This window comes from Salvelinus alpinus, chromosome 16, assembly GCF_045679555.1.
Source record: "Salvelinus alpinus chromosome 16, SLU_Salpinus.1, whole genome shotgun sequence".
NCBI classification, from domain to species: domain Eukaryota; kingdom Metazoa; phylum Chordata; class Actinopteri; order Salmoniformes; family Salmonidae; genus Salvelinus; species Salvelinus alpinus.
In genome coordinates, this window is record NC_092101.1 from 12283855 (window position 1) to 12296813 (window position 12959).

The 12959-nt window shown below is 45.2% G+C and overlaps 1 protein-coding gene across 1 annotated transcript in view; it reads right to left on the reverse strand.

The window, feature by feature from the left end:
* Positions 1–12959, reverse strand: part of LOC139540822 (glutamate receptor ionotropic, NMDA 3B-like) — a 109035-nt gene that overhangs the window by 25986 nt on the left and 70090 nt on the right. Inside the window, exon 2 of the mRNA XM_071344808.1 lies at positions 5354–5994. Coding sequence (XP_071200909.1) covers positions 5354–5994 — 641 coding nt within the window. The remainder of the gene's footprint in view (positions 1–5353; positions 5995–12959) is intronic.

Genomic DNA, 12959 nt, shown 5'->3' on the forward strand with positions numbered 1-12959 from the left:
AGAATGAATGGGGCCATGTATCGTGAGATTTTGAGTGAAAACCTCCTTCCATCAGCAAGGGCATTGAAAATGAAACGTGGCTGGGTCTTTCAGCATGACAATGATCCCAAACACACCGCCCGGGCAACGAAGGAGTGGCTTCGTAAGAAGCATTTCAAGGTCCTGGAGTGGCCTAGCCAGTCTCCAGATCTCAACCCCATAGAAAATCTTTGGAGGGAGTTGAAAGTCCGTGTTGCCCAGCAACAGCCCCAAAACATCACTGCTCTAGAGGAGATCTGCATGGAGGAATGGGCCAAAATACCAGCAACAGTGTGTGAAAACCTTGTGAAAACTTTCAGAAAACGTTTGACCTCTGTCATTGCCAACAAAGGGTATATAACAAAGTATTGAGATAAACTTTTGTTATTGACCAAATACTTATTTTCCACCATAATTTGCAAATAAATTCATTAAAAATCCTACAATGTGATTTTCTGGATTTCTTTCCTCATTTTGTCTGTCATAGTTGAAGTGTACCTATGATGAAAATTACAGGCCTCTCTCATCTTTTTAAGTGTGAGAACTTGCACAATTGGTGGCTGACTAAATACTTTTTTGCCCCACTGTATGTTGGATTCACGTCTCCATCTCAAATAAGAATCCATGTTAAAGTGCATTTGAAGCTTGATTTGATTTAGTCCTATTCTTTAACTTAGATTCTTGGTTGAGATGGAGATGTGAATCCAACATATAAATTATTAATTTGTAGACAAACTGGATATTGAATTGTGTTTGGTTGTCAACGCAACCAAATATAAGCATATGAAGGAGATGTGTCTTCTGCTTGGATAGATGTGTCTTGTTCTCTGTTAAGCCTACCTTTAGGAATGACTTCCATAGCAACAGTGAATATATTTAGTTATTAAGAGGTCTCTCAACAATCATTCTCACGATAACACATTGGTAGTAGTCAGCGACAAATGTAAAAGCTGGGCTAGTTTAAAACCCTGGATGGGAGACCAAATTAATAGCTGTAGATCAACTCTCCAATAGGAGATGCTGCCGAACCTATTGTTTTTTGTTTGTGTTTTATAGTTGGTATAACGTTGAACATCTGAAATTGTTTCAAAGGTACAAATTCAACATATTTTATACATGGTTTGTCTAAGTTGAAAATTGGTTACAATGATAACAATCATTGGGTTGAAATTTCACCCTCAAAACAACAGGTTATGACTTTTTCAAATTCCACGTAGATTTGACAAAATGTCTGCCTCGGATCCATGTTTAGCGAAACATTAGCCACTAATGGTTAGCCCTCCAATTAGTTACGGCATATGAGTTTAGCTTAGCCTAGTGAAGGGGTCACTTCAGGAAATTCAGATCCAGCCAATCTCATTGGCTAAGGGCAGTTGTGACAGTCATGTTGAGTCATGAGTAATGTGTGCGGCCATTAATAACTGAGGTGGCGCCGCGTGACCGCTGCTGAACTCCTTCCATCGAAAAGAAAAAGGCGGAGGGATGGATGAATCAGAAAAGGGTAATTTGGCTCTATACCTTTAGGTAATTAATTTCTCCCTATCTCAGCCTATATAGCCCTCCACCTCCCCTCCTTCTCCTCAGTCCCACAAGAGGGAAAAGGAGCTGATGAATGCCATTACATCATTACATGGAAAGGCTATGCGTTTCTCTTTACCAGTAGCTACAGGTTGTAATTACTTAAAAGCCCCCCCCCCCCCCCAACCTGTACCATTTGGGTTTCTCTACTGCTCCTCTCTTTACTCACTACCATCCCTCGTGTATTTCTCTCATATTCCATTCCTTCCTCCCCCGAAGCCCTCTTCACTCTAATAGCTGTTCTGTTATGTAGCTGTTATGTGTCTAAGTGCCATCATGATTATGACACTTCATCATGGAGTTGTTCTTGAGCAAAACGTCATTGTAAGCTTGACATCGTCGATCTTTACTAGGCACAAGGCACCCGGTGCAATCCCATGAATTTGATGGCCCTCTTAAATGACTTGGTAGAACTGAATATAGTTATAATGGGGTGATTTCCAAAATGTTTCTCATACGCGGAGACGCCGTAATGTTGTAATCATTCTCCTCTGTGTTGAAGCCCCAGGCAACAAACTCTACTCTTGAAGCTTACTGCTCACTACGGGAAAATGGCTTGCCTTTTTACGCCAATGAATAAATGTGATACACCAGTACTCTAGCAGTCCAGCTGCCACCACTTATTTCCTTCATAATTTCCACTATATTATTTTTTCCAACATGTTTTAGCTGAGTCGGGGTACAATTGGGCCCAATTGTAGCTCATCCTATTGTGTTTTTGTGCTGAGACACTGTCTGCATGGCTAGCTTGCGCGGCTGTTGTTACTCTGGTGCATGGCAGATACAGCGGGTGTAAAGCTGTGTGCTGCTGTCGCTCTGCTCTGAGCCACCGAGAGGCAGAGAGGGCTGTGGGCTCTTTTGATAAGGAAGCCTGCCTGCCTGGCTGGCTCCCCTATTTGGGAGGCAACTGACTGGAACTCATGAATAAAGCTTAAAGCTCTACCCTCCTCCACTTCATGTTTGTATTCCAGCTGGGTGCACGCGCGCACACGCGCATGTGTGTGTGTGTGTGTGTGAGACAGGAAGATAGAGAGTGTGTGCGTGTGAGTATCTGTCTGTGTGTATGTGTGTGAGAGAAAGTATTGTGTGTGTGTGTGTGTACGTGCGCGTGTGAGTATCTGTCTGTGTGTATGTGTATATGTATGCATGTGCGTGTACAAACACACTCTAGCCTCACTCCATACACAGGAGGCTGCATCTATCGCTGTGTTTGGAGGAGCTGCTCTGTGGTTAGGGGTGACTAGCAGTCTGACCTCAGCAAGAGATAGGCCTATTTGCAGACTCATGCAAACACTGGGAAAGAACCACTACTCAACTGTCTATAGCACTTACCAAGTCCATTATAATAATATGGACCCAAAAACACTATATTCAGACACAACTTGGCTAAAAGGAGGAGATGTAAGAGTACGTATTTATGTACGTATGTACGGTGCATTTGGAAAGTATTCAGACCCCTTGACATTTTCCACATGTTGTTACATTTACAGCCTTATTCTAAAATTGATTAAATTGCTTTTTTCTTCATCAATCTACACACAATACCCCATAATGATGAAGCAAAAACAGGTTTTATACATTTTTGCTAATTTATTTGGCCCCTAAGACCCTCAGAAACTTTTACAGATGCACAATTGACAGCATCCTGTCGGGCTGTATCACCGCCTGGTACGGCAACTGCACCGCCTGGAACCGCAGGGCTCTCCAGAGGGTGGTACGATCTGCCCAACGCATCACCGGGGGCACACTGCCTGCCCTCCAGGACACCGACAACACCCGATGTCACAGGAAGGCCAAAAAGATCATCAAGGACATCAACCACCAGAGCCACGGCCTGTTCACCCCACTACCATCCAGAAGGCGAGGTCAGTACAGGTGCATCAAAGCTGGGTCCGAGAGACTGAAAAACAGCTTCTATCTCAAGGCCACCAGACTGTTAAATAACCATCACTAGCCAGCTTCCACCCGGCTACTCAACCCTGCACCTTAGAGGCTGCTGCCCTATATACGTAGACATGGAATCACTGGCCACTTTAAAAATGGAACACTAGTCACTTTAATAATGTTTACATACTGCTTTACTCATTTCATATGCATCTACTGTATTCTATTCTACTGTATTTAGTCAATGCCACTCCGACATTGCTCGTCCTAATATCTATATATTTCTTAATTCCATTCTTTTACATTTAGATTTGTGTGTATTGTTGTGAATTGTTAGTTACTACTACACTGTTGGAGCTAGGAACATAAGCATTTTGCTACACCCACAATAACATCTGCTAAATATGTGCATGTGACCAATTTTAAAATGTATTTTTTAAACGGAGAATATCAACACGGCAGAGGATATAGCCATTGGACTTGGGGCTCTGCTGGGCATTTACCTCATATTTGGATTTTTGCCACTAAAATCATAATTAACACTGAGAACTAAAATATTGTGTTATTGTTATGCATATTGTTATCATTAATAATAACAGGGGGGGGTAGTCCAAAAATGAACCTCAAAACGTTCTTCAAAACGTTCTTCAAAACGTTCTTCGAGGATCCATTAAAAGGGATACTTAGAATAACTTATAGGGGTTCCCCTAAACCCCTAAAGGATACTCCAGGAACATTTTATTTTTTAGAGTGTACCATAAAGGCCTGATTGGGGGAGTGCTGCTCTTCTGGAAGGTTCTCCCATCTCCACAGAGGAACTCTAGAGCTCTGTCAGAGTGACCATTGGGTTCTTGGTCACCTCCCTGACCAAGGCCCTTCTCCCCCGATTGCTCAGTTTGGTCAGACGGCCAGCTCTAGAAAGAGTCTTGGTGGTTCCAAACTTCTTTCATTTAAGAATGATGGAAGCCACTGTGTTCTTGGGGACAATCAATGCTGCATAACAATCAAGTCTGCATCCTTCCCCAGATCTGTGCCTCAACACAATCCTGTCTCGGAGCTCTACAGGCAATTCCTTCGACCTCAAGGCTTTGTTTTTGATATGCACTGTTAACTGTGGGACCTTATTTAGAAAGGTGTGTGCCTTTCCAAATCATGTCCAATCAATTGAATTTAGCACAGGTGGACTCCAATCTCAAGGATGATCAATGGAAACAGGATGCACCTGAGCTCAATTTCAAGTCTCATAGCAAAGGGTCTGAATACTTATGTAAATAAGGTATTTCTGTTTTTTATTTGTAATAAATTTGCAAAAAAAGATTTTTTTTTCTTCGCTTTGTCATTATGGGGTATTGTGTGTAGATTGCTGAGGAACTTTTTTGATTTAATCCAATTTAGAGTAAGGCTGTAACGTAACAAAATGTGGAAATTTTCCGAAGGCACTGTATGTACAATATATATGTATGCGGCAGGTAGCCCAACGGTTAGAGAGGCAAGCCAGCAACCGGTTCGAATCCCGGGTCCGACGGGAAAAACCTGGTAGGATGAGAGCTGGCAACCGGAGGGTTGCTGGTATTAAATCCTAGATGCCACTGTCTGCCGTTGTGCCCTTGAGCAAGGCACTTAACCCCCCACAACAACAGCTCTCTGGGTGCCCAGTGTGGCAGCACCCCGTACCTCTCCAAATCCTGTGTATTTATGTGTGTCTTTCAGAGGGGTTGGGTTAAAAGCGGAAGTCAAATTTCAGACGGACGCTGTGTGCAATTGACCAATAAAGTGATCTCAAACTTAATGTGAGTGTGTGTATGTGTGTAAAATAATCCTTCAAACCTCCAGAGACTTTGTGAGTCAAAGGTTAAAAGTAAACCAGCTTTACCTGGCGAGATACTGTCCGGACGAGGGCACCTCGTGCTTGTTGGGCTTGTCGTAGCAGTTGACCATGTTCTGGATGAGCGCCAGGTCGGGACGCACCACTGTGGCTGCTGCCACAGCTTGGCCCACCAGCTGCAGCGCGTCGCGGATGTAGAAGTCCAGCGGCTTGCGCTCCACCTCACCGTAGGCTAGCAGCCCCAGGGGCAGGCCGATGGAGTGCAGGGTGTCGGGGCTCAGTGGGTAGCCCAGCACCCAGTGCACTGTGGGCAGCGTATGCCCCAAGTCCTGGGCACTCCGCAGCACCGCCGCTGCACACTCCGGGTCGGCCCCGAACAGCAGTACCGCGGCTGGTGGCAGAATCTGACTTGGCCCCTGTCCCCGGAAGTGTTCCGAAAGGAAGTCCTGGATTTCGGATTCTGTGGGCCCGGCCCGGGTGAGGTTGAGGAGGGCTCGGAGGTGCCAGCGGGTGCCGCCCCAGCCAAGGCGGCTCTGGAGCTCCATTAGTTCCAGCAGGCCAGCCTCCTCCCAGCCCTGGCACAGCACAGCCATGCCCTCCTGCCAGCCGCTCCGCTGGAGAATAGTCAGCAGCAGCTCTGACAGGCCTGACGGTGGGATCCGCGTAACCATCTGCAAGTGGAAGCGGTTCTGGGAGGAGATAGAGAGAGACAGAATAAGAAAGATTGTCAGATCTAAAGAAAACAACAGGAGCATGAGTCACGCAATTTCTATAATCAAAGATAGCATTGCTCACCCTTTGTAAAGCACAGCTTTGTGAGGGTATGACATAGTGGTTATGTTACATTTGGCAGAGCAACCTACATACTGTATTGACTTTACACTCTCTTCAGTATGACATTTGCTTATAAATGAGTTGTGAACCATCTATGTAGGGCTTATAAAATGCATTATGAAGGCTTCATTTTCAAAAAGGAAAATAGATCAAGCTGGATATAAGAACCAAAACAAATTATTCAGTGAAATATTTTCGGAGAGACTACAACTCGACTCACTGACTCAAATTCAAACGCCCTCTGTATGTTAAAGGATGGAGAAACATTTTTATCTATCAAAATGGTTATCTTTATAATCCCTTTTTCATTAAACAAAACTTTGAGCTTATGCTCTCCTAAGTCACATTTTGATTCAAAAAACTTTATCAACAGATGAAAGTGCCAATTTCAATCCATCTGTTGATTACCGCCACATAGCCATTCAAAGTTGGGCTACCCGTCTTCATAACCCTCCCTGACATGCTGCTAATTTGCTTTGCTGCAGCAAGCACAACAGGAGAGATGGAACGCACAAATTGCAATTCATTCTTTGTCTCGTCGGGTTCCCCCCTTGTGTTTGTGGGTCTATGTTCGTGTTCCCCTCTCTCTGACTCCTGCAGCCTCAAACGTTACATTAAGCAGATGCTCTTATCCAGAGCAACTTACAGTTGTAAGTGAATACATAGCCATACTTTTTTCGTGCTGCTCCCACATGGTAATCGAACACACAACCCTGGCGTTGCAAGCGCCATGCACTACCAACTGAGCCACATGGGACCCAGTCACTGGGACCAGTGCGTCAGAGGAGAAGTTGAAAGGTAAATGTTTGATACATGTGTGTTTGCAGGCAGCATCCACAAAGCATTTCAATGACGCTCATCAAAAGATTCAGTATTCTTCTGCTCCAGACAGAGAGATCAAGGCTTTGTTTCTCCTGGAACTGAGGGAGAAGTATCTTTGTAGTCAGCTCCTCCCTTGGCATAGAGGAAAACAGAAGAGATGGAGCAAAACAAAAGAGCTGATCGTGGACTTCAGGAAACAGCAAAGGGAGCACCCCCCTATACACATCGACGGGACAGCAGTGGAGAAGGTGTAAAGTTTTAAGTTCCTCGGTGTACATATCACAACAAACTGAAATGGTCCACACACACAGACAGTGTGGTGAAGAAGGCACAACAGCATCTCTTCAACCTCAGGAGGCTGAAAAAATGTGGCTTGTAACTGAAAACCCTCACTAACTTTTACAGGTGCACAATTGAGAGCATCCTGTCGGGGTGCATCACCACCTGGTACGGCAACTGCACCGCCCACAACCGCAAGGCTCTCCAGAGGGTGGTGCGTTCTGCACAATGCATCAACCGGGTGCAAACTACCTGCCCTCCAGGACACCTACAACACCTGATGTCACAGGAAGGCAAAAAAGATAATCGAGGACAATAACCACCCGAGCCACTGCCTGTTCACCCCGCTATCCTCCAGAAGGCGAGGTCAGTACAGGTACATCAAAGCTGGGACAGAGAGATTGAAAAACAGCTTCTATCTCAAGGCCATCAGATTGTTAAACAGCCATCACTAGCACAGAGAGGCGGCTGCCTACCTACAGATTGTTATCATTGGCCACTTTAAGAAATGGAACACTAGTCACTTTAATAAGGCCATTTTAAGAATGTTTACATATCTCAAATTACTAATCTCATATGTATATAATGTATACTGTATCCTTCACGATCTATTCTTTACTATCTATTGCATCTTAGCCGCTCTGTCACTGCTCATCCATATATTTTATACTTATATATTCTTATCCCATTCCTTTACTAGATTGTTGTGTATTAGGTTATGTTGTGGAATTGTTAGATATTACCTGTTAGATACTGCTGCACTGTCGGATCTAGAAGCATACGCATTTCGCTACACTCACAATGACATCTGCTAACCATGTGTATGTGACCAATAACATTTGATTTGAATAGACTGATGTTGCCCTCTAGACCAGGGGTGGGAAACTCTCTAGACCAAGGTTGGGCAACTCCCTTTGACCAGAGGTGGACAACTCCCTTTGTTTCATGAGCTGCTGAAAACATACGCTCCACAAGTACAGAGTGAACAAAAAGGTCAGAAATGTGTCTGTAGTTCAATTTGAAGTTTACTGTGCACCTCTCTTTTTTTTTTACATACTTGTTAAAAGAATATGACTTTCTTTCTATCATCTCGACATTGCTTCTCTTCTTGTGGGTTGTGTTGGCCCTTGTGGGTTGTGTTGGCCCTTGTGGGTTGTGTTGGCCCTTAGAAAGAATGGTGTGCAGATTGTCCTCCTTTTGATGAGCTAAAGCTCAAAATCACAGCTTACTATCAACTAATGTGTCAGTTAGTTAGACTTGACGATGACATACACAACGGCACACAACCAAAAATCCTGTCATCAAAGCATCTTACTTCTTATGAATACTCATAAGTACCTTTTGTGCCAGTTTTCGCCAAAACCATGTGAGGGGTGTTTATTATATAATTTATTATAACTACCAAACCAATCCTCTTAGTCAAAAAAGGATACCCACACACTGACTGTTGACTCCAAATAAAAGGGAAGGATTATCATTATTTGTGCCACATCTCAACCATATCTTCACCAAGCTGGATGTAGTACAGTTTAAAAAGCCTCTGATGCTTGATTTCCATCCAATTGGCGACAGAGTTTCAATATGCGCATTTTCCTACCAGAGATGTTTCTATCAAATTGACTTGTTGCAGATGAAAGGCTATGCGTGATGACATAGTGCGCATACAAATATATTTAGCTGTTGAATTCCAATGTACCGAATAAAAAATACAAGTTACATAGAGCACACTCGCATTTTAAACTCTGATAATGTTGCGTTATATAGCGAGTGTGCCCACTGGTATCTGCGCGCTGTTGGCTAGAGTGCGCGTATAAAATGAGATTATTATGGACAAAAGAGCAAGATCATTTGTATTTGTCAAACGGCAGCCAAGCATCGATGGTCATGTTACCAGAATAAGACCCTCGATATTTATTGAAAAGGAGCATCAAGCTCATCACATTGCGCTTTCACCACCCTGTGAAGTTCCTCAAAATCTATTTAATCTGTAGCGAAATAAACAACATGCTTCCAAGTCGTAGTGGGAAGACCACACAACATATCACCGTGGGACTCCAAGTTTACTTCGATATGATGGTTTTATATACATTTTTGCGCATAAAAGCGTTTCCACCCACGACATTCCTCGCATAATTAATTTTACATTCACAAAAGATCCCACCTTTTCTAGCGTATTTTGTTTTGTCGACATTTGAAAAGTTTACCAAAACATTTCCTGTTTCCATCAGGCCTGTCATGAAATGTTTTATTCGACATGTACGGGTACTTGACTCGCAATAAAAGGTTGGATGGAAAGCTGGTTAGTGATTTAGAAAAATCCTGCACGTTGGTTGATTCAATCAAATATCCGGCATTATTTCTCACCCCATGTGAATAGATTATTTACAATGTAATTATCCTTTTCACAGATGCACTAAACCCAGTCCGTCACCAATTCAATGAAAACCCTCAATAACATCTGACTGAGACCACAGAAGTATAACGTATGTGAGTTCTTCCTGTCTTGCAAAGCCGTTTGAAAATGACAATATAGAGGTGCATTATAGAGGTACTCTCAGAGCACACAGAGGTCAACAAGGATAACTAATGGCTCCAGTAACCCGAGGGAGGACAAAAGGACAAGGACATCATCTCATAGTGTTTTGATTGGAACCTGGAACTACAAAGGGAGAAGAAAAGAGAGACGGAAATAGTGGGTGACCACAGAATGACAGGATCCATTTAGAATCCAATCTTTCTTAGTCCTGGAAATGGAAATAAATGGAAAAGGGAAATTGAGGGAATGAAGATTTTAAGATTCTGTCCCAATTCCTTTACCACACAGCAGCAGCCAAAAATCTTTCTCGAACATTTTACTTACAGACATCGGGCAGTCATAATTGTGACCCAGGGGGTTCTGGGTACCTCCATCACAAATCCGGACATAAACATTAAGTATATGAAGGTGTGCATCCCCATAAGAGTTACACATTCTTATGTTGGTACAGCCAACTATTTCTAGAGCACCCCCAGGAGTCACTGTATAATTCATTCTAATACTGATGATGACAGGAGGAGAATGTGGTGAATGGGAAGTAGACTAGAGGACACTGGTAAGTGTTTGCACCTATGCAAAGTTTGCTCCCGTCTTTTTCAAAAGGAAATAAATGACAAAGATAAAAACATGAGACTGTCTTTATCTACCCTTTCCTTTTAGATCTTATCCCTCCCCCAATATCCTTGTTTAATCTTTAGTTGAAACGCTTCTGTTTTGTTCCCCCCCCCGAATATACAGAACCATGAACCTCCCTTTGTTTACACTTTACCTTCCGATCTTATCTGTCTCCCAACACTTGTTTTACCCTTGTTTCAAACTGATATATTTTATAGCCTGTGGAATAGGAATATAGCAGGCAGCAACTGTGCACTGGTGTGAAGGCTGAGTAAATCCAGCCCTAGGGAAAGGACAGAGTTCAGATAGATATGGAATAGAGGTGAGTGAGGTGGAGCACCCAAGGTTCCTATTTATTCTCTGACCTATGATTTCTTTCTTAATACCGCAACCATTTTTATTTTTCATTTATTCATGTTTGATAGAATCGTACAGGGGGAGGTCATTCAGAGTTGAGGCAGGAATCATAACGTCGTGTCAGAAGGAGTATCCCTGCAAACAAAAATACGTCATTAGGACTTACCCGGAACATCACAAAATGGTTGTCTAAAGTGGTCAGGACGTTGTGTCATTGTTCATGAGGTTTTGTCTAGTTCCTGGATTGTCAATTTGTAAGTCGCTCTGGATAAGAGCGTCTGCTAAATGACTTAAATGTAAATGTAAATGTCCCGGGGATTTCCCCGAAGATGTTTTTAGGAAATTCTTACGATGTTGTGTCATGGTCCCCCTGGAGGTTTTGCCTAATTCACGGTTTGTCCCAGGGACATCCCCGAGGATGTTTTTAGGACGTTTTTGGGATGTTGTGTCATTGTACCCTGGAGATTTTGTCTAGTTCCCGGTTTGTCCCGGGGATATCCCAGAGGTTGTTTTTAGGACATTCTAGGGATGTTGTGTCACGGTGCCCTGGAGGTTTTGTCTAGTTCTCGGTTTGTCCCAGGGACATCCCAGAGGACATTTGTCACGGCTCCCAACGAAGGTGGCTCTCCTGCCTGTTCGGGCGGCGCTCGGCGGTCGTCGTCGCCGGTCTACTAGCCGCCACCGATCCCTTTTTCCTTTTCGTTTTGTCTTATTGGTTGCACCTGTTCCCTGTTTTGTTTCTTGATTTATGTCTATTTAAGCCTGTTAGGTCCGCCTAGGTTTGTGCGGGATTGTTGGTTGTGGATGTGATTTCGTGTTTGTTTTCTCCGGACTGTTTGGTCCTGTGTTTGGGCTGGTCTGTTTTATGCGCCCTGTATTTTGGCGTGACCGTTTTGTGCCGGAGAATAAATTAAGATTTACCGAACCCTCTGCTCTCAGCGCCTGACTCCAACCCACCACTCCTAGTAAACTCTGACAGAATCCCGCACCTCTTGTATGGAGTCAGCAGGCGCAGCCGCACCTCCTCTCCCATCGATGGAGGAGCGAGTCCTTCATCATACGGCCATTCTCCACCGGATTGGGTCGGCAATGGACCAGATGATGGACAGGATGGACCGATGGGAGAGGAGTGGCCTCCCTACCTCACCTCCAGCTCCTCTTCCACCAGCACCACCTACCCCTCCTCCGGCGTCCGGATCCGGTGCCCTGCGTCTGGCTCTCCCCAGGGAGTACGATGGAACGGCAGCTGGGTGCCAGGGGTTCCTGCTACAGTTGGAGTTGTACCTGGCTACCGTTCATCCGACTCCCTCGGGGGAGGAGAGCGTGAGCGTCCTCGTCTCCTGTCTGAGCGAGCCCTGGAGTGGGCCAACGCAGTGTGGAATGGCCCAGACTCGGCGAAGGATCACTACCCCGAATTGGGTGAACGGCTGTTTCTCCTGCGACAGGAAACGAGGAGCGCGCAGGACTTTGAGCTGGAGTTCCGGACCTTGGCCGCAGGGCGGGGTGGAACGACAGGGCCCTGATGGACCACTATCGCTGTAGCCTCCGGGAGGACGTCCGCAGGGAGCTAGCTTGTCGGGACACCACCCTCTGCCTCGACGAACTTATCGACATGTCCACCCGACTGGACAATCTGCTGGCTGCCCGCGGGCATCCAGAACGGGCCCTGTTGGTTCCACCTCCAGGCCCTCCTGCGCCTAGCCCCATGGAGTTAGGGGGGGCCGCATCGAGGGGGACCGGAGGAGGAGGCTCCTCCTGCACCAGGTGTGGTCGGAGAGGACACTCTGCCGATCGGTGCTGGAGGAGCTTGTCTGGGAGTCGGGATGGCAGGCAGAGCACTCCTCGTTCACCCCAGGTGAGTCAGCACCAGAATCACCCAGAGCTCTCTGTTGGCCATATGTTCTTACTAATTAATATTTCAGAGTTTTCTCCCTCTCTACAGCATAAGGCGCTAGTCGATTCAGGTGCAGCTAATAACTTTATGGATCGTGGGCTCGCGTTAAGGCTAGGGATTCCCCTGGTGTCGTTAGACCAACCTTTCCCCGTGTACTCCTTAGATAGCCGACCATTAGGGTCAGGGCTGGTCGGGGAGGCCACGGTGCCACTGGACATGGTAACGCAGGGGGATCATAAGGAGCAGATCAGTCTCTTCCTTATTGATTCGCCTGCGTTTCCAGTGGTGCTGGGGATTCCCTGGCTGGCTAATCACAA